The sequence below is a fragment of the Podarcis erhardii genome (assembly GCF_964252035.2).
Source record: "Podarcis erhardii genome assembly, chromosome: Z".
In the NCBI taxonomy this organism is placed as follows: Eukaryota; Metazoa; Chordata; class Lepidosauria; order Squamata; family Lacertidae; genus Podarcis; species Podarcis erhardii.
The window spans coordinates 42,440,262-42,462,388 of NC_138504.1; the positions used below are offsets into that span (position 1 = coordinate 42,440,262).

The 22,127-nt window shown below is 43.9% G+C and overlaps 2 protein-coding genes across 11 annotated transcripts in view; one reads left to right on the forward strand and one right to left on the reverse strand.

The window, feature by feature from the left end:
- Nucleotides 1-22,127, reverse strand: part of SLC31A2 (solute carrier family 31 member 2) — an 833,895-nt gene that overhangs the window by 491,095 nt on the left and 320,673 nt on the right. The window lies entirely within an intron of this gene.
- CACNA1B (calcium voltage-gated channel subunit alpha1 B) overlaps nucleotides 1-22,127 on the forward strand; it is a 327,842-nt gene that overhangs the window by 281,038 nt on the left and 24,677 nt on the right. For all 9 annotated transcript variants that reach the window (XM_081847405.1, XM_081847407.1, XM_081847400.1 and 6 more), the window contains 6 exons: nucleotides 1,894-2,010; nucleotides 3,862-3,927; nucleotides 5,647-5,738; nucleotides 9,529-9,679; nucleotides 11,357-11,484; nucleotides 19,193-19,289. In XM_081847405.1, coding sequence (XP_081703531.1) covers nucleotides 1,894-2,010; nucleotides 3,862-3,927; nucleotides 5,647-5,738; nucleotides 9,529-9,679; nucleotides 11,357-11,484; nucleotides 19,193-19,289 — 651 coding nt within the window. The remainder of the gene's footprint in view (nucleotides 1-1,893; nucleotides 2,011-3,861; nucleotides 3,928-5,646; nucleotides 5,739-9,528; nucleotides 9,680-11,356; nucleotides 11,485-19,192; nucleotides 19,290-22,127) is intronic.

Here is a 22,127-nt window from a genome sequence, read left to right on the forward strand (position 1 = left end):
GTTGTTTTGATGCTGTCAGAAACCTTGAACCTCTATCAGGAAAGAAAGGCAGGTATATTAACTTGAGGGCAGGGGCGGGTGGGACACAAATGAACAGCTTAAAAATAACACAACTGAAACTAAGATTTCTTAGCTTTTCCATTTGTCCACCTTGAGCAGCCCAGGAGAATTCTTGCCTGCTTGCTTCGCTTTGCTGTGAGCTTGCTCAGTGTTGTCTACTCATTCGGTGGGCATCTCTTCTTCTTCTTCTTTTTTTTGCTTTTCTCTTTTCTCTTTATTTGAGGATTGAGTCCCATGTATGGTGTAGACACCCTACTCTGAGCTGCTTACCTCTTTAAAAAGAAACAAACAGAAAACTGCCGGCCAAGCCAAATGCATGCTTAGCGGCTGTTTCCCTTGAACCTTGACAGAGCTGGTGGAATGTAGCACTGCTGGTGCAACCATCAGCTGACTGGCATATGAATAAATAGCCGGATAAACCTGTGAGTCTTTTGAGCTTAAATTAGCAAGGTGTGGGGGGTGGGGTTGGGGAGGCAGCTTTCATCCTGGAAGGCATCTAATAGTACAGGGGTGGGGAACCTTTTTCCGCCCACGGGCCACATCTTCTTTTCGGCAATCTTCCAAGGGCCACCTATCAGTGGTGGGCAGCGCCAGAGGCAAAAGTGGGTGTATCAATGGGTGTAAAATTTGGCCTTTGAATAATAGTTAAGTTTGTACGTACATCTGTCTCAGTCCTCCATCCAGGCAAGCAAAACGAATGATCAGAGTTGAATAACATGTTTTAGACAGTCAAAAGCGGTCAGGGTGCAGAACAGTGCCATTGTGAGCCAAATAGAAAGATCTGAGAGGTCCTGGGCTCGAGGTTCCCCACCCCTACAAATGGTAAAAGATGAAGGGTGGTGGGGAAAAAAACAAGTCTTTAACCTGCTTAGCTTTCCTTCAAGGCCCCTGTCTGACTGTGGTACCTCTCCCTGCTCTGTTCTTGAGGAAACCCAAAGTGGGCTTTTATATGTATAGAAAGGAAACAAACTGAAACGAGGCTGCTAAAATTTCCCATTCTGATTTAATTGGCTTCACACCAAACCCAGAGACTATTTGACTAATAGATGGGAAGTCCCCTGCTCTCATACACCAACATCATTTTTGTTGGATTGGATAGTTAGACGACTTATTTGTTGTTAATCAGAGAATAAGGCAGAATCAAACAAGAACACCACTGGGGCGGTGGAGAGATTTTACACAAAATCCAAGCTCAACTGCTAACATGGTTTTGAACTACCTCAATGTAAGTTGCCCTCTCCCTTCATATAGCATGGAGGAGGCTCACACCTGATCTCTCTTGACATTGATTTTAGGCATAGGTAGGTTCATTTCATATGAGCCTTCCCTGGCTTGGTGCCTTCTAGACGTTGTTTTGGACTCTGACTCCCATCAGCCCCAAACCAGCATGGCCCAATGGTCAGGTTGGGTGGGTGCAGTAGTCCAGTCACATATGAGGGGTCCCTGGTTGACACAGGCTGCTTTAGACATCCCCTAGTCACAGCCTACACAATCACAGCTGATAATACTTCCCCATTACTTTCCCTTAATGTGTAGGGTGGGAGGGTTGAAAGCCCAGGAATCCATAAGAGAGATCTCTCCCCTCTGTCTTTCTCTTCCTTTTTTTTTGGCTACCTTCTTCATAGCCAAGGGAGGGACTCTTGTGGAGAGGAGTTTTCTCAAACATGCTGCATGTGGAGTGACCTGCACTGACAAATGTTTCTTTTGGAAGGTTTTCTGGTGGCCGATTTGCTGCTTAGAACGCGAATCTGGTAATTTTCTTTTCTTTTTTGCGGGCTGTGGCTTCCGATCCCATCTGTGTCTGAAGGACACAAAACCCTTTCCTCTCCGCAGGACAATTTCATCAACCTCAGCTTCCTCCGCCTATTTCGGGCAGCCAGGCTCATCAAGCTTCTTCGCCAAGGCTACACCATCCGGATCCTCCTCTGGACCTTTGTCCAGTCTTTCAAGGTGAGGTAGAGGACACTTTCTCAGCAGTCTTCCCAAGAGCCAAATGCCATGGGTGGTGGGCAGGACCAGAGGGAAGAGTGGGTGGAGCAACAGATGTAAATTTGACCTCTGTATAGCAGGCTGGTTTGTACCCACACTCACACAGCCCTATCTATCCTCCATCCAGGCATACAGGAGGCATTATCAGAGTCCAAGGACACATCCCAGCCAGGCATAAATCACTCAAGAAGGGGACAAAGCAAAGTGGCCTGGGAAAAGTTCAGGGGCTAGATAGAGGGGTCTGGAAGGCGACATTTGGCTGAGGTTCCCCACTATTAACAGAGTGTAGGTAGCCATCTATCTGACATGTTGTAGTCAGGGATTTGGGATAAATTTGAATACCTAAGTTGACTTTTTAATGGTGAATCCAACCTAACACATACTTCCCAAAACAATAAGTTAACCGAATCACAGTTATGCTTTGAAATTCATTCTTCTGTGGAAGAATGGAAGCCTTTTTCAGACTATTTAAAGAAATTTGATGAATAAATGATCAGGATTTGAACTATGAGCAACAGAAGAACTTAAATGATCATACTAGTGTTAAGATTTAAGAGACAGAAGACAAGGTGCTGCAGAGGGAGAGAAATAAGCCACCATGGATAAGGAGGTGGGAAGTCAGCAACAACAACAAAAACAAAGAAAAAATGTTTCACTATGTATTGAAATGTATGTGTTAATTTTTTGGGAAATTTAATTTTAAAAAATGATTAAAAAATGAAGTTCATGGTTCGTTTAATTGTGCAATGCGGTTATCCAGCCGGTTACATGTATAAGAAATACAGAAACACATTTACTAAAATACTAATACATTCAAAATGTTTGCAAATGCATATATTAGTAAAAAATAACATATGAGGTATTATACTAGACAAAATTGCTTTGCAAACATTTTAAATAACAGGCCACATTGCATACAATAATATGTATGTGAGGCAAAATTTGCACCAAGACCCATATGGATTTTTGTTAGGAAGCAGTCATGAGTTTTGTGAGGAAACTTGAAACAGTCAAGGCTTCCCTCAAAGAATCCTGAAAACTGTAACTTGTTTAGGGTGATGAGAAGGGTTTCTATTTTCCTCACAGAGCTGTAGTTACCAGAGCTCCCTGGAAAAGGGATTGGCTGTAAAACCACTTTGGGAATTGTAGCTCAGCAAGAGAGAAAATAGGGGACTCGTAACAACTCTCAAGGTGGCGCTGTGGGTTAAACCACAGAGCCTAGGACTTGCCAATCAGAAGGTCGGCGGTTCGAATCTCTGCGACGGGGTAATCTCCTGTTGCTCGGTCCCTGCTCCTGCCAACCTAGCAGTTCGAAAGCACGTCAAAGTGCAAGTAGATAAATACCTTCCAGCGGGAAGGTAAACGGCATTTCCATGTGCTGCTCTGGTTCGCCAGAAGTGGCTTAGTCATGCTGGCCACATGACTGGAAGCTGTACGCCGGCTCCCTTGGCCAGTTAACAAGATGAGCGCCACAACCCCAGAGTCAGCCACGACTGGACCTAATGGTCAGGAGTCCCTTTACCTTTACCTTTAACAACTCTCAACACCCTCAACAAACTACAGTTCCCAGGAATTTTTGGTAGAAGCCATGAGTGTTTAACATGCTATGATGTTGCTACTTTAAATGTATAGTGCAAAACTGAACTTTAGCCTGGATCGAAACCATTAGGATTTTTATATTCTTCTGGGGTATCAATAAACCTATCCCTCTATGTGAAACCTTGTCCAGGTGTGGCCACATACTAAACATTCTTGTTCTTAGATGTATCATTGCAGGTGTTGATACTTTCCCCTTTTTTCTCTCACTCACAGGCGTTGCCTTATGTGTGTCTTCTCATTGCCATGCTCTTCTTCATCTATGCCATTATTGGCATGCAGGTAAATTACAACAGTAGTCATACCAAATGCACCAGGCTGGAGTAGGGATGGGGGAGAAATTCCAAATCTTTGCATTTTAATGTGAAGCTGCCTGATTTTCCAAACCAATCTGTGAACTGAAACACGGGTACCCTCCATGATTCACATTGTTTTGTGATTAACTTGGTGATGCAGCACTGCAGCCAATGTGCTATCCAGTTATCCAGTTGCTGTTGTTGTTTTCAAAAAAATGCATATATTAGGGGAAAGTGTGCATAAAAATGCATAACTTACTGTTTTATTTAACAAAATTTAATATGCCACTCGATTGATTGTTGCAAATGATAGATAGCTAGATGATAGATAGATAGATAGATAGATAGATAGATAGATAGATAGATAGATATAGATAGATAGATTGATAGATGATAGATAGATAGATGATGATGATAGATAGATAGATAGATAGATAGATAGATAGATAGATGATAGATAGATATAGATAGATAGTATTTTTCCATCTATAAGATGCCCCTATGTATAAGACACACCCTATTTTGGGGGACTCAGATTTAAGAAAATGGGGGGAGATGGCTCCGTGTATAAGACGCCCCCTAATTTTTGACATTATTTTTTAGGGAAAAAACCTGGTCTTATACACAGAAAAATACAGTGTGTGTGTGTGTGTGTGTGTGTGTGTGTGTGTGTGTAAGTGTGTAAAAGAGTTTAAAACAACACCAACACATCTGGAGAGGCTTGCAGAAACAAATTGTTTTTTAAGCAGGTGTTGAAAGGAGAACAGCAAAGGTACCTGCTTGATGTCAACATCTTAGGGGAAATAAATAACATACATATATTATATGAGGGGAAATTGCTTCTAGAAATGTGTACCTGAGCCAAAACTACGTATACATATTTGGAGAAATTTGCACAAAACTGCTGACAAATTTTTCCCGAGGGTTAAAAGAGGTATCCAGCAGCATGCAAACTGCTGTGAAAACATAGACGACTGGATTAAAGATCAAAGGGGGAAACAGAGAGAAACCAAAATTGACAGATTTCTTCACCCTGATCTTGAAGTTCATTTTCAAGTTAGTAGTTTGTGTCCAGTACAACTCTGATCATGGCGGCATACAACTCAAATCTAAGAATGCTTGAGGAATTTTATATCTGTGCATTCCAAACTGACCTGATTATTACCTACTTTGGGATCTACTTATGTTCTGGATTTTGCATTTCTCTAAATTCTTTGATATAGTTCTCATTTCAAGGCAGAAACAGAAAAAGCTGCAGAGTTCCTGTTTTAGAATGTGTCATTGCATAATGTAGCTTGGGGATCTGTTCACAGAAAAACCTTAGTACCTTCACCAAGCTAAAGAAACCACAATGATTAAATTGGTATAAAACAGATTTAACACACTGCTGGTTTAGATCCTCAATTCCACCATGATGGTGGAAAGGAAGATATATCCCTCCCACCCAATATATTGGGGGGAAAGTGCATGAAAAAGCATACAAATTTTCATGCAGATTTTAAAAGGGGGGGGGGATACAACAGGCAAACTGAAGATGGCAGGTAGTAAATTAAGAGAAACTGAATTTGAAATATTTTCCCATCCCTAAGCAAAATGCTTGCTGTTCAGAACCACAGTCAGTGCTACTTGCTTCTCTGATGACTTTGCCTCCAATTGGATTTCCATTTTATCTGCTTTTTGACCACTTCCTCTCCCCCACTCCCAGGTCTTTGGAAACATTGCACTGAATGACGACTCTGCCATCAATCGACACAACAATTTCCAAACGTTTTTGCAAGCCCTGATGCTGCTTTTCCGGTAAACAATAAACCATCTTTCTGTAATCAAATTCATTGACCCTTCTGGCAGTGGTGGAGCTTCATGCTCTGGCACCGGAGGGTGGAGAGCAGGTGGGGCGTGGCTGCCGCGTGACCTGGGGGCATGGCGTGCTGCCTGCGAGGTGTGACGCCCAGTGCTGATGGGGGGCAGCTGCGATAGCACCCCACTGGAATCTCACTACCGGGGGGCAGTGCGCTCCCCCTGACCCCTCTTCCTCTGCCAGTGCCTTCTGGGGTGGGTGTCAATGGGAGGAGATGAGGCCCTTCGTAAGCAAACTATCATGATCTGTGTGTTCACTTAAAATGAAACAACTCCCAGGAATGGGCCAGTCAGGACCAGCATAGTTGGACCAATTCACACCAACAATTTGACAGTAACGATGATACACCAAAGTTCCCACCAGTGCCTGCTTGTTTTGTGTGGTGGTCTTTCCTGAAGTTGTTTGTGCAAGGTCCCACCTCATCTGTCAGTGCATAGGAACATCAGAACACTGGGAGCAGGCTCTCTTACATCCAGTGCTCACTTGATGAGCCCTCATGTTATTATTGATCCCATTCAAATAGTAGTTATTCATGGAGGACATAGTTAAACCATGGATCTCACTCCCACAGGAGTCAGTGGTGGTCACCAACTTGGATGGCTTTCAGAGAGGTTCATGGAGGAGGGAACTATTCATGGCTACTATCCATGATGGCTGTGTGCTGCCTCCATAACCAGAGGCAGTAATGCTTCTGAATACCAGTTGCTGGAAACCCCAGGAGGGGAGAATGTTCTTGTGCTCAGTTCCTTCTTGTGGGTTTCCCACTGGGGCATCTGGTTGTCCACTGTGAAAACAGGATGCTAGATGGGCCATTGACCTGATCCAGCAGGTTCTTCTGGTGTATTTATGTCTGTCTGTATGCTTTATTTCCTCCCCTGGCCTTCCTTCTCTACCTTGTGGAATACCTTCTCAACTCCCTGGAACTCACTGGCTTGCCCTCTGTTCACATCTTCAGTTCCCTGCTTTCCTTCCTCCCAGTCTCTTTTTCTCATAGTATCTCCATCCTCCACCTTTCTGGCTTCCCCATCCTCAGAGGTAGGACCTCTGCCTGCTTCTATTCACTCTTAGGGCTTATCCACATTTTGCAGGCACAGGTCCATACGTTAAAGCTCCATCTCCAAGCACCTTTCCTTTTTCTTTTCTCTTTTTGCCCTGGAGCTTTCCATGAAAAAACACCTTGTTCTTCACCACTGAATTGGAGCACATGTCAGTTTGGGTATTCTGTGGACTGCTGTTTGCAGCAATTCAGTTTAAAGAGTAGGTTTTCATGGGTTCAGACAGAGATTTAAATTGTGGACCATGCCTGGGAAGCACGGAAGAAAGGTAAGTGATAAGCGCTCAGTTAGGGACTCTCTGGGGAAATGCAGACAGCTCCTTCTCTATTTTTCAGCTGCATGCTTTCCTCAGTACTGCTAGAAGGTGGATGTTTCTTTCCAATTGACTGAACAATCTCAATGGCAGCTGCAGAGCTGGCTCCTGACCATATGTCTATGTAAATACTTACATCTTACCTCTCAGCCTCTTGCTGGGACTCCAGCACTCCTGACAAACATCCATTAAAAATGATTACCAACCAATTGAAAGATTCAAATCGGCCAGATATTAAAGCTACAGAAGCTGGAGGGGAGGGGTAAGCACAGGGAAACCAAAAGATTTGGAAGCATGCAAAAATGTGGGTAAAGAAGGCCCTGCCCACAATTAGCATGTGGCCCCTGAAAGGTTTCCCATAAGGGAATGTGGCCCACAGACAGACTAAATTTCCCCGCCTCTGGTTTGATATTTTGCTGATTGTAAAAATGTCACACATGGCATGAAATCGTCCTTAAATGATTATGTATGCAAATATACAATTGTTTAGCTGGGAGGGTGATGGGTGTAAGCATAATCTGTTCTCATGCTCAGTTTATGTTGATAAAAGCTGCAGTGGGCCTTGCCTCTACCTGCCCCCTGCATCTTTCAATTCCTCCCAAGCAGAAGTTAATGCAAACTTAATTGTTTACATCAGACAGCTTGTGTTCATTAATACTTCAGCATTGCCTGGCATTAATCCTGTGGTATTCAAACTGTTAATGAACACAAATCCTTTATGTGCACAAATCCTAACTTAATTTAATTGGGTCTTTTATTTTCCATAAAGAGATTAGGTGCTTTGCTTCTAAGCTTGTGAGATCTAATTTCTCTCCCCCACTCCCCGATATGACAGAAAACACAGGTCTCTTTGACAGAAAAGTCCAGTTCAAGCAACCTGTCTCTGTGTTCTATCATCTATCTATCTATCTATCATCTATCATCTATCTATCATCATCTATCTATATCTGTCTATTTCCCAGCCTCCAGCAGAAAGTCCCAGGGCAAGTCACAGCATTGAAAACAACATTAGAGGGTAAAGGTCTAACAAAGGGAGCACCCTGTTCCCATGACACTCCCCTGGGTGATTTAGAACCCAATTATGCAGGCTTCTAAACTGTGGAAGTGGGGGAGGACTCTACCACTTCAAGAACTCCTTACTTCTGTCCCAGTTGGTGGACAACTGGGGCACAGCAGAACTTAACACACACATCTTTGCTCTCTCTGCTTGTGTGTAGGTTTTAACACATGAGCAAAACACCTGTATGGGCCAAAGTTAGGGGGAAAGCCTATAGTAGATCAGGTCTGGGGAAGCTCACTTGTGTGGTCCTTATCTCATGACTTATGTGACTCTCCATGTCTTGCTGATAGGACCTCAAGTCTCTTTCTAGGCCATACTATACCCTTCGCCAGCTCTCCTTCACAGCTGGAATGTGTTTTTGAACTATGATAATGCTTTTTGCTTCCTGGATGGAGGATGGAGGGGTGGATGAATCTCTCTCTCTCTCTCTCTCTCTCTCTCTCTCTCTCTCTCTCTCTGTGTGTGTGTGTGTGTGTGTGTGTGTTGGGGAACCTCTAACTTCTATGTGGGTAAAACATAGCCTTCTGTAAAAAGCTAAGAATCGCATTGATAGCTCTACCCACTTTTGCCTCTTGTCCCACCCACCACTTACATGCATTTCCAGGAAGTTCCCCTTCCCCAAAGAAGTACCACCCTTGGGCTGAAAAAGGTTCCCAACCCTTTTGATATACTATAAAGTGAGGGAGCTGTTGTAGATGTGACTGTTGCTTTCTCTAGTCCTACTGAGATTGCTCCCTCTTGCACATTCTTTACCACCCACTAAAGAATGTTAAGGTACACCACAGGCTTACTCGTGCAATACATGTACAAGGCCAATAAGCAACCATAAGAGATCTGCTGGATCAGGCCAGTGGCCCATCTAGTCCAGCATCCTGTTCTCACAGTGTCCTACCATATGCCTATGGGCTGTCCGAAAGCAGAACGGAGCTCAATAGCATCCTCCCATTTTGTCGTTGCCATCAATTGGTATTCAAAAGCATTATTACTGTCATCAGTGAAGATAGAACATAGCCATTGAGTTTCGTGGCCACTTACACTCCATGAATCTGCCTAATTCTCTGTTAAAGCCATCCAGGTTGGTGACCACCACTGCCTCCTGCAGGAACAAGTTCCATACTTTAACTCTGCATCCTTTTGCCTGTCCTGAATCTCCCAACACTCAGCTTCATCAGGCGTCCATGAGTTCTAGTGCTTTGCAAGAAAAGGAGGAAATGTTTCCTCTTATTCCCTTCTTCACCATATGCATAATTTTGTACTCTTCTTTTTAGCTCAATAAGAAAAGTTCTTTTTTCTGCTTCCAGGAGCGCCACTGGGGAAGCTTGGCATGAAATCATGCTTGCATGTCTCAGCAACCAAGCCTGCGATAAGCTCTCCAACCTTGGCAAAAATGAGTGCGGCAGTGACTTTGCCTACTTTTACTTTGTCTCCTTCATCTTCCTCTGCTCCTTTCTGGTGAGTTGGCCATTCCGCTTGTCTTGCTTGCCCATCCCTGTGCTGCAACTACCCTCCATGTTCAAGGTCCTCAGCCCCTCAGAGATATGCATCTTAAGTATCAAAAGCCAGGGTAAATAAGTATTTATGGTTGTATGTAGTGGTTTTTTTTCTGGGGAGTATTCTATGGTACCCAGTACCCACATCTCTTTTTCTTGTTTTTTAAAAGTGTGGCACTTACATTAACAACTTCATGGTGAGTGCTGGCACCTATTTTTCTTGAAGAAAAGCACTGGCTGCATCACAGCATCCTTTAATCAGTGACACTCTGCCATATTGGTGAAACAGCACATCACAAAGAAATGATCTAGTTTCTTTCTGTGTGATGTTTCACCAATGTGCAGGTAGTGTCACTGATTAAAGAATGTTTCAATGCAGCCAGACAGACATGCTATCGTATCAAAACAGTGTCCAATCAACATGAAAGCTGCAGCACTCTGCACATGCTCCAATTCTGGAATGATTTTTTTTTAAAAAAAATGCAATTCTCCTAGTTAAACTGAAATTTGAGAGGAGTTATATTGTAGCCAGCCCTACCGTTAGGCAGACTGTGGTGACAGTTGCATAAGGTGCCAACATGTTGGGAGGCAGTTACCAGTGGTGAATTGCTAGAGAACAGCGTGGTGTGTATCATTCAAACAGCTCCCTGCCACTTAAACTAGCCTACTGTCTTTAGGCTGAGTGGAGGAGGATGACCCATTGGCAGTATTGAAGTAACATTCGATGACCAGTCTGGCTGGCTTTTGTTCATGGAGTGGAAGGTGGCGGTTATTTCATCAGGCAGTAAAATGTTCCCAGTGTGGCTCTGGGCAGGATGTAGAGCAGAATTCAGCAAAGCCATAGAACAATACGGACAAGGAAATGGAGAAACCCCCTTTTCACTATAGCTCAGAAAAGGGACAACCTTTATCAGCCAGAGTGCTGCTTTGCAGGGGTCGCATGCTAGTGGCAGGCAAGAAGTTGGTGCATCAATGGACAGGACAACCTTTCCACCCACCAATAGGTTGTATTCCAGCCACACAAACTCAGTGGTTTCTATGTATGCACACCACCTATATCTCTCTCCATCCAGGCAAGCAAGGGGGCTTAGCAATATTCAAGGATGTGTTCAAGGCTGCTTCCCAGTTGGGCAAAAGCGTGAGAAAGGCATGGAAAGGAGACACGGGACACATTCACACCATACATTTAAAACACTATGGAACCACTTTTAAAAGTCATGGCTCCCCCAAAGAATACTGGGAATTGTAGTTTGTTAAGGGTGTTGGGACGTCCCTATTCCCTACAATTTCAACCCCCCTTTCCCCGGGGAACTCTGCGAATTGTAGCTCTGTGAGGGGAATTGGGGCCTCCTTAGAACTCTCAGTACCGCTAGCAAACTACAGCCCCCCCCCAAAATTGGGATGAGCCATGACTGTTTAAAGTGATAAGGCCTTTTCAGTGTATGAGCGAATGTGCCCACAGATTTCTGCATTTGACACTTCAGACTCCGCCTTTTTCTCTTCAACAACAACAATAGTTTATACTCCTCTTCCTTTTTGAGTTATCCTTTTGTTTTTGCATTGATTCCTTAATAAGAGAAGCTAATGTCTTTCCTTCTTCCCACCCCCAATTTCATCTCCCTCACCTTCCCCTTTGCAGATGTTGAACCTGTTTGTGGCTGTAATTATGGACAACTTTGAGTACTTGACACGAGACTCTTCCATCCTAGGACCCCACCATCTTGATGAGTTTATCCGCGTCTGGGCTGAGTACGACCCTGCAGCCTGGTACGTATGCTCTTGCAAGCGCACCTTAAAATAATAGAATAGTAGAGTTGGAAGTGACCTATGGGTCATTTAGTCCAATCCCCAGCAATACAGGAATCTCACCTAAGGCATCCATGACATATGACCATCCAACCTCCGCTTAAAAACCTCCAAGGAAGGAGAGTCCACAACTTCCTGATGGAGACTGTTCCACTGTCAAACTGCTCTTACTGTCAGAAAGTTTTTCTGAATGTTTAGTCAGAATCTCCTTTCTTGTAACTTGAAGCCATGGGTTCGAGTCCTATCCTCCAGAGCAAGAGAAAATTTGTTCCCTTTCCCATGTGACAGCCCTTAAGAAATTTTGAAGATGACTATCATATCTCCTCCCAGTCTCCTCTTTTCCAAGCTAAACATACCCAGCTCCTTCTACCGTTCTTCATAAGGTTAGACTTCTAGACCCTTGATCATCTTAGTTGCCCTCCTCTGCACACATTCCAGCTTGTCCACATCCTTCCTAAATTGTGGTGCCGAAAACTGGACACAGTATTCCACACAGTGTCGTCTGAACAAGGTGGAACAAAGTCGTACTATTACTTCCCTTGATCTGGACACCATACTTCTGTTGGTGCAGCCAGGAATAGCATTAGCTTTCTTTGCTGCTGCATCAAACTGTTGACTCATGTTAAGCTTGTGGTCCACCAAGACCCCTAGATCCTTTTCACTAGTAAGCTAGATGTCCCCTATTGAATATTTGTGCTCCTGGTTCTTCCTGCCTAAGTGCAGAACCTCATCTTTGTCTGTACTGAAATTCATTTTGTTAGCTTGCACCCAGTTCTCTAATCCATTAAGGTCATTTTGAATTCTGATTCTGCCTTCTGTGGCATTAACTACTGCTCCCAGTTTGGTGTCATCTGCAAAATTGATGAGCATCTCCTTAATTTCTTCATCTTACCAGCTTCCTTTCAAGAATATCATGAGGGACTTTGTCAAATGTCTTACTGAAATCAAGATACACTATGTCCACAGCATTCCCTTGATCCACCAAGCTTGTAATTTCCTCAAAAAAAAAAAAAAAAGAGATTGGTCAGGCATGACTTATTTTTGAGAAACCCATGCTGAGTATTAATAATCACAGCAGCATTTTGATAAATATATCTATTCTCACACATCAGGGTAATCTGTGCATTTCAAGTTCACCCATTAATCATCTCACCCCCTCAGTCCTCTTGCCACTGACATTTTCAGAGATTAAAAGAAGTGCTCAAATTATGGGGGAGAGGATGAGCATAACACTCTTTTAATGCTTCTGAATGCCATATGCAGATAGGAAGAGCACTGTTGCACTCAGGTGCTGCTGGTGGGCTTCCCATTGGGGCAGCTGGTTGGTCACTGTGAGAACAGAATGATGGACTGGATGCGCTGCTGGTCTGTTCCATTAGGGCTCTTCCTATGTTCCTTTTTTAAAAGGCTGCCTTAACTAACCATCTTAGAGGGCATGCAGTGGGCAGGACTGAAAATGAAGGAACCAACAGATTAGTTTGCAGATTTCATTAAGGGCATCTCTATCTCCCTACCCCAATAATTTGAGTACTGATGATAACTTGAACTATGTCAATGTGAATATTGATGCAATTAAATATTTAAAATGCAACAAACTCGTTGCCTGCTAATTTTGTAGTCTTGTAAAACAGGCCCCAGAAGTTACAATTCAGCATATTTATCCAAATCTAATAATAGGGCTGGGGGAGGAATTCAATTTAATTTGTATCTTCATAAGAAACTACCAAATTTGCAGCTCTTGAAGCAACACGTGGACCAAAACAGTTCTTCTTCCAAAAATTGCAGTTCTCTGAATTTTGCAATGCAGTCTCCCAACCAAACAATGTGTCACAAAAACATACATATTACAGGAAAGTGTGCATGAAAATGCATATATTGGTGAATAAAACATACAATATGCATTATGTTAGGGAACATTACTTGCAAAAATGCATGTAATAGCCGAAACTGCAGACAAAAATGAGTTTAGTAAGAAAATTAGCACTATAATGCTGATGAATTTCCAGAGGATTTAAAATAAAATAGAACTAAATAATTGATAGATACTGTGGAAATGCAAAACAAATTTAAATTAGAAAAATGAAAGGGAAACTTAAATTGACCGATAAGTTCATCCCTATCTAAGAGGCTCGTAGGCTTCATTGCCACCACCCAGAAGTCCCCTCCCTGGTAGCCAGGATGTGTCTTTTACGAAGTAGACTGATGGAGGAAAGGAAGATTGCTACATTTTTGTGCTCAGTGTGGGAGGGTGCTAACCACTTCCTCTGGGTCCAGCATAGCAGCCAATGAGATTGGTAAGCAGGGGTCAAGGCAGTCTCTCCTTCCTCCACCAGTCTGCTCACTCCTTCTGGATAGATTTCCAGGTAATCTCCCAGGTGAGTTGGTAATTGCAAGGGTGCACTACTTGCAATGATCACATGAATAATATGGTTATCTGACTCCACTCACAGGTGGAAATCAATGGAGAGGTAAGTAGACATTGGAAGTCAATTTTATGGGATCTGGGAGAATAACAGCAATGTATAGATCCACAAACTTCCTTTCTGCTGATGTGGAAAGAAACTTAAGAAATAAAACAAAGAGAAATCAAGCTAATGATGTTTAGGACAGATGCTTATGATTTCTAGAAATGTGATGAAACGCCTTTTTGCCTCTACTTTAAATGTTTTCTATGTGAGGTGGGTTGATCTAATAACATTTTGATCTTTTAATAATGCCATCTTCCAATTGTCAGTTTCTGGACTTAAAAGAACTGTATTTGAACCTGTTCTGTTCTGAGAAGTATATAAGGCTATTACTTGGGTTCTCTCCGTCTCCCTCCTTGTCCCTCTCCCTCTCCCCCTCTCCCCCTCCCCCTCTGCTTCTCCCCCTCCCCCCTTTCAGAATATTACTGGGCCCCTTCCAGATATTCTGAATGATGACTTTCATCATCCCCAACTGCCAGTCATGCTGACTGTGGCCGATGGGAATTGTAGTCCAAAACCTCTGGAGGGCAACAGGTTGGAGATGACTAGTATTAAAGGATATATCCCCCCCTTTTTTAAAAAAAAAAGGAAAGAAATGCATGCTGATTATCTTCTCAGCTGCCAGGTGAATTGGGATGGTTCCTGAGCTGGCATGGGAATTTGCCCATCTCACAGGTGATCACCCAATCCGCAGATGGAATGATTATGAGTTGTAGCCAATGTTAATTGTACTCAATAGTCCCACTGAAATTAGTGGGCAAGGGCCACTTAGGTTCATTTATTTCACTGGGTCTACTCTGAGTCGGACTATCATTGGATAAAATCCACTAGGTTGTATCCAACGACTTTGAGTAGGTCCATTGAAATTAATAGACCTAAGCTAGTCAAGCTTATTAATGTCAGTGGGTTTACTCTGAGTAGGGCTAGCATTCGATACTCCCAATATTGGGTGTTTTGCAGTTCATTTCCATGCAGACAGTATCATATGAGGAATTTTGACACTAATTATAAACAGATTTCAGGCTACACTGCCTCCCCCAAACAATCCTTGGAATCATAAGAGTTCTGTGCTTGGACTATACCATTTCAAATTGGAGGTAGAGGCTCACCTGACTGCATGGGCGTGCGTGCATGTGTGCGTGCGCACACCCACCTACCATATCCTTCCACGTAGAAAACTATAGATACCAGGATGACGGATTATAGCATAACCATTACCCTGATATGCACACTGTCATATGAACTCCCACCTGTATAATGCCGTGGTACAGTCCAGAGACACCACATTATTCCTTTTAGTTCCAGTCTTCAGGGTCGGAGTGCCACTGTTATATAGCCAAACAGCAACAGACATACCAAAATAGTCCCATGCATGAGATGGTGGTTCAGCAGAGGTTGGATGGTCATCTGTCAGGGTTACTACAGCTTCACCCTGCATTGCAGATCCTGCATTATTGAGCAGGGAGCGTGAACTAGATGACTTCCAAAGACCCCATCCAAATCCACGCTGCTGTGATTCCAGGAGTTGCTCTTGCTTATGACAGTTACTCAAGAATGTAATATGAGCCCTGGTGGATGCCACCTTCTGAATGTTAGTCTTCACTACAAATTCTTGCTGTAGAGATGGGGAACCCACAGATGTTGCCAAACTTCAACTCCTACCATCTCAGATTATTACCCATGCTGGCTGAGGTTGCTGCGATTTGCAGTCCAATTTTTTTTGGAGGGTCAGAGGTTCCCCACCTCTATCTTAGCAAGTCAGTTTTTTGACAACTCAGGGACTCTTTTTTTTTCTTTTCTTTTTTTTTTTGCACTTCCCTAACATTCACATCACTCAATTTTCATGTTTTGTTAACTGGTTTAAGCCATAAGAACACCAGATTAGCCTGGCTGATGGATCAGGCCAATGGCCCATCTTGTCCATCATTGTGTTCTCACAGAGACCCACCAGATGCCCAAATAATAAGCCCCAAGTAGAACATGAGTGCAACAGCACCCTTTTGATTCCCAACAGCAGGCATTCAGAAGCAAACTGCCCCTGACAGTGGAGGGAGAACGCAGCCACCATGGAAGTGAACTGCAAAACTTGCAGGCATGGAAAACAAAGCTAGAGTCCCTGATTGACCTGTCATGATTGACTCTTTCCTGTGCTCCAGGCAGTTTGAAGGGCCATTGCTCAGTAGTAGTGCATTTGCTTTGCTTGCAGAAGAAGCTGGGTTCCATCCCTAACATCTCCAGGTAGGGCTGGGGGAGATCCCTATCTGCAGTCCTGGAGAGCCGCTGCCAGCCAGAGTAGGCAACACTGAACAAGATGGACCAGTGGCCTGAGTCAGTACAAGGCAGCTTGCTCTGTTCCAGCGTGCCTTTTTTGTATTCATTAAAAAAACCAAAACGTTTTCCCCTCATTGTTTTAATAATTAATTTACAACTGAGGATGTTTCTAAAATTCTTCTAGGGATTGGGTGAACTCAATAGGGCTGCTTCTGAGTGGATGGCATCGTCCAGTCCTATGTCTATCTTCAACTGCTGCTGAAATATTTCCCTCCACAGCTAGTTGTAAAGGAAATCTGGGGACTCTGAAATTGAACATGACTCTCCCATTCTTTCTTCTATTTTTTTTTTTTTGGGGGGGTGACTTCAGGAGGCTCTGGAATGGAGCCATCTCTCTTCCATATATTTCTCCCCCCCCCCCCCTTTGGTCATAACTCATGATTTTTTTTCCTTTCCAGTTGCCGGATACATTATAAGGAGATGTACAGTTTGTTGCGAGCTATTGCTCCACCTCTGGGCTTAGGAAGGAAATGCCCTCACAGGGTGGCATACAAGGTTTGGCATTTCAGCGGGGGGAAACCCTTCCAGTATATTTCTCCTCTATTTGTTTGCCTTGAATTTGAACCTTTGATTTGATAAAAACAAACAAACAAACCTGAATTGCAAAGGCAAAGAAAAAGAAGAATAAACTGGACTGAACTAACCCCTTTGCCTGAACAAGAATGATTGACAAGCCCCCACCCCCACCCTTTGATCTTACCCTTTCCCATCTAGCATCTCTCCTGACACACAATGATGCACACTTGCCTGGACATGGGCAGCTTTATGAGACAGTCAGCTTTGAAAAGGTTCCCTTCTCCAGAAGAGGGGTGGGAGGAGTTGGGGGCAGGCTACCCCATTCCAAAAGTTTTGAGTTAATTGATTAAGGAGGTGCTCATCAAATTTACAGGTGGTGCCAGGCTGGGCTAGCAAATAAAATGTGGATTCAAGATAACCTTAACAGATTCGAGGGCCAAAAGTAACAAAACGAATCTCAATAGAGACCAAGGTACGGGTCTATACTTAGGCAGGAATAACCAGATACACAAATATTAGATGGGGGACACCTGGCTTACTAGCAGTACATGTGAAAAGAATCTAGGGATCATAGTGGACCACAAGTTTAACATGAGTCAACAGTGTGATGCAGCAGCAAAAAAAAGCTAATGCTATTCTAGGCAGCATCAACGGAAGTATAGTGTCCAGATCAAGGGAAGCCATAGTACCACCCTATTCCGACTTGGTCTGACCACAGCTGCTGACATGGAGGTACAAGACTTGGAGCCAGGGGTCAGCTAGGTCAGGCACTGACTTGAGGGTCCCTCGGCTGGGTCCCTCACCAGCTCAACCCAACCATTCACCACCCTCCCTGCTAGGGCCCTAAATGGTTTTCAGTGATGGATGACAGAGTTGCTTTTGAACAAAAAGGTAATCCGAGTTCTCCTCCAAGCAGGCTGCTTGTCCATTTAGGTAAAGGTAGAGGAACCCCTGACCATTAGGTCCAGTCACGGACGACTCTGGAGTTGAGGTGCTCAACTCGTTTTCTGGCCAAGGGAGCTGGCATTTATCCGCAGACAGCTTCCGGGTCATGTGGCCAGCATGACTAAGCCACTTCTGGCAATCCAGAGCAGCGCATGGAAACGCCATTTACCTTCCCACCAGAGAGGTACCTATTGATCTACTTGCACTTTGATGTGCTTTCAAACTGCTAGGTTGGCAGGAGCAGGGACTGAACAATGGGAGCTCACCCCGTTGCAGGGATTTGAACCACCGACCTTCTGATCGGCAAGTCCTAGGCTCTGTGGTTTAGACCACAGCGCCACCCGCGTCCCTGCTTGTCCATTTCTGTGTCCCCAAATGTAATGTGCTAGCCTATCAATCTCTGAAATCTGTTTTTTTGGCTCTATAGACAGGGCTGAAAAAAGTCTGGGGATCCAGTGGAAGGTGAGGAGTGCAGTTGTTCTCCAAGGCGTGCTGGCTGAGAAACCATGTGGCATCCACCATCACAAACAGTGCTGGTCCCTGCCTTGGTTGGCAGGGACATTGGGAGGTGGGGGCATTGTTGTCACTATGCCAAGGGCCCTCTGAAGTCTGATGCCAGCCCTGTGTTATTGAAAGTGGAGATCTTCCTTATTTTTGCCTCCATTTTACCCATTATTAGCCTCGCTTCCAATCTAAGCAACAAAAGCCTGCCCAGGAAAGGAGAACTATTTTATTAAAGCCAAGTCTGACTGTCCCATAATGCTCTGTATCGCTTCTCCTCGGCATGATGAGTACAGCCCCTTGACACCTGCACAACCACCTGTTTGAGAATATATAGGAATGCTCCCCCTCCTACCCATGGTTTCAAACCTCTTTCCTTCCCACCTGCTTTTGTCCACACTCAATCATTCTGTACTGCTACCGCAGGGATTTGAACCTCTTTTTTTAAAGAAAAAAGAAAAAAAGAGAAGACGATGAGCACATGGAAAGAGAGATGCTCAGTGACAGGGATAGCCAAGGTGGTGCTCTCCAGCTGATGCTGGACTCCAACTCCCATTGTTCCTACCCACTGGCTATGCTGGCTGCTGTAGTCTGACAATGGCTAGAGGGCACCAGGTTGGCTACCCCAGCTCAAAGAGATGAAATTGGAAAAGAAACCATCTGATTTAACCCTCCTCTTTGTTATTAACCTCCCTTTGTTTTGTTTCTACTCCTGAAAACAATCTAATTAATCAGATCTCTCTCCTTCTCTCTTGCTCTCTTGTCTGCTTTCCACTTCATCCCTGGTCCCCCTCCCCTCTGTTTGACACTTGGCTCTAACTTCGTTCTTCCCCCACCTGTGATTCCCTCCCCATCTTCTGGCTTCTGCTTCTTTCTCTCTCTCCCTCTCTTTCTATCTCTCTGGTTCCAAGTGGGCGTATCAGTTACACGGACATGTATGAGATGCTGAGACACATGTCCCCACCACTTGGACTGGGAAAGAAATGCCCAGCTCGCGTTGCCTATAAGGTTAGACCAGACAACCAGTGCCATCTGTTCTGTTGTTGCTAAGGCTGAACTGCCTCCATTTCCTGTAGTATTTGTGGTGTCTTCTAAGCTATTTCAGATGCTTCATAATCTGCCTAGTTCAGGGGTGTCCAACACATGGCCCAGCCCATAGCAGCTGTACAACAAGGAGGCTACTGGGACAGGAAACACACTGGCAGCAGAGGCTGGTGCTAATTGGGACTGGTAGGGTGGAAGGTAGTGAGATCAGTGGCAGGTGGAGTCAGAGAAGATGGCTGGTTGAGCCAAAGTCAATAACAGGCATAGCCAACTAATTGTGGCCTCCCCCCCCCCCATCCTCCTCTTTGCTGAATTTTACAAGGGCAAAACTGAGACTGAGGAGGTGGAAGCTGGCAGTAATAGCCACCCCTTGGGCTGATTGTAATTAAGAAGGCAGGTAGGTGGAGGCCATCTGAGGGCAGATTGAGTTTAGTGGTGGCACTGCCTCACTCGCCTTAATTGGGCAACCTCCACTGCCACCACACGGCTTTCAGAAATGTGGAGCTGTGCCCATAGGGTCCTATAATTGGAACCCCTACTTGGTCCTTTGGCTTCAAGCAGCAGGCAGATTCTAAATGCCCCCATAGGCATGCAGAGTTCAGGTAGGGGCTTTGGAGAGTTTGTGTACCCAAATCCAAGTGCTCAAAGGCTGAACATTTAAAAGGGGTTCATGCCCCACCAAAGAGTTACTGATGGAGGGGCCATAGCTTATTGGTAGGATATCTCTCTTCAGTACAGAATATCCCAGGTTCACTTCCTGGCACCTCCAGGTAGGTCTGAGACATACTCCCCTCTGAAATTCTGTAGACTCATTGCCAATCAGGATAGAAAATTCTGAGCTAGATGGACCAATGTTAGTGCATTTCCCTTTTATGCAGAAAGCCCCATGTTCAATCCACTGTGTCTCCAGGTAGGGCTGGGAGAGACGCCAAGCTTGAAACTCTAGAGAGTAGCTGCCAGTTCAGTGTAGACAATAATGAGTTATCTGAACCAGTGGTCTCACCGAGTACAAGGCAGCTTCCTATGTTCCCATGGTTTGACTCAGTGTTCTCCTATCAATCTGTCACCTTCCCTTTAAGAGACCTGGAAGTCCACCTCTATTGGTGCCTCTTATGCAAGATGGAAATGAGGGAGAGAGAATGTAAATTTAATATTTTATGCGAAGGGGAGTTTATGGGTGAGTCTCCGGGCTCCTGTGGGTTAAGAAATGAAGCCATTTAAATCCATTTGAGTTTGACACCCCTGTTCTAGTTTGAAACATTCCGCATCTCTGAGTAAGTCATTACAGCTGTGGTGCCCATTACACCTTTCTAGCTAGCTGAGTTTCTACCTGTCCATAAATATATTTATATTCTGGTTCATTTTTCGGATTATACCTTTCCCCTTCCTTTTCTGTCTGCATCAAGTAAGAGACCAATTATTCCCAATCAAGGCTGTCTTCATGGCAACATGTGCTTAGACTTAACAAATCCTTAGGGTGCATTGCCTCCAGCTCTGTGTTCACTGAAAGCCAACATGTTTCTTCAGAAAAAGCATGTGATACAGTTCTCCTAGGACTGTACCACTTCAGAATGCAAGGGAAAGGCACTGCATCTGGAATGCAGGGATAGACAAGCTGTGTCCTCCAGGTGTGTTGGGCTACCATTTCCATCAGCCCAAGACAGCATAGTCTCTGGAGTTGTAGTCCAAAACATATGGAGATTACTTGATCATCTACCCCTGCTATGTAGATTGAGAACTGATTTTCCATGGCACTACTTTCTGTATTAATATGTTCAAGTCAAAGCAGTAGATGTGTTCAACCCAGGTACACCCATTCTACATTGTACCTGCCTGAGGATGTGGTTCACCCATCTGGGAGTGACATCCCTGCAGCTTCTCCAGCTCCTCAAACACACAGGTGCATGGAACTGAAGATTCAGCTACAAATCCTTTAAGGATTGTAGATAGTTCTTGCAGGCGATCAAGCCACTAGAAAGAAAAGTGCTGCAAACCTTCTTAAACCTTCAGGTGTCTGGCTCTTTGCTGGGACAACATATTCTACAGCTCATCTAGGAAGACCTATTGGGAGCTGCCCGGGGTCCTGAATTGACTGGAATTAACTCTGCTAATTGCTACCGCTTCCCCTGCAGGACCTAAGTCCAAACAGAAGGGGATCTTTGTCTTAAATGAACATGATCCTCTTTGTAGAAGGGAAATTATTTCCTGCAGAGAAAATTTGTTCCTAGAGAGCATGGATGTAAAACAATCCTCCAGTAACTACAGAAACAGTGATTCACCTTTGTTCCAGTGAAAGCAGAGTAAGAGATTCCCATGTTAAGAAAACAGCTGCAAACTTTTGCATTGCCTTTCTGCAACAGTCTATTCAGATCAGATCAGGTTTGTTTATTTGTATTTAGTCATCAGACCATCACAAAACAAAAGGTTAACATTATGGAAGTAACACAAGGTAACACAAATAGAACTCAGCTCAAGTCCAAATACAACTATATGCAACAAAAACAAACTTAAAATGCGAAGTCCATCTTTGACCAATCCTCTGGCTGATTGACATCCAATGTCATTTTAAAATGTGTTGGGCAGGGGGGATTACTGGGTTGTTATTTTTATTTTTATTTTTATTTTTATTTTATTTTTATTTTTATTATGTATTTTGTGTTTTTATTGTTGTGAACCACCCTGATACCTGTGGGTATAGGGCAGTATAAAATTTTAAAATAATAATAATAAATTACAATTGCCCCTCTTTTAATAAATATTAATATAAAATAAATTTATGCAAATCTGAATGAAATTATATAA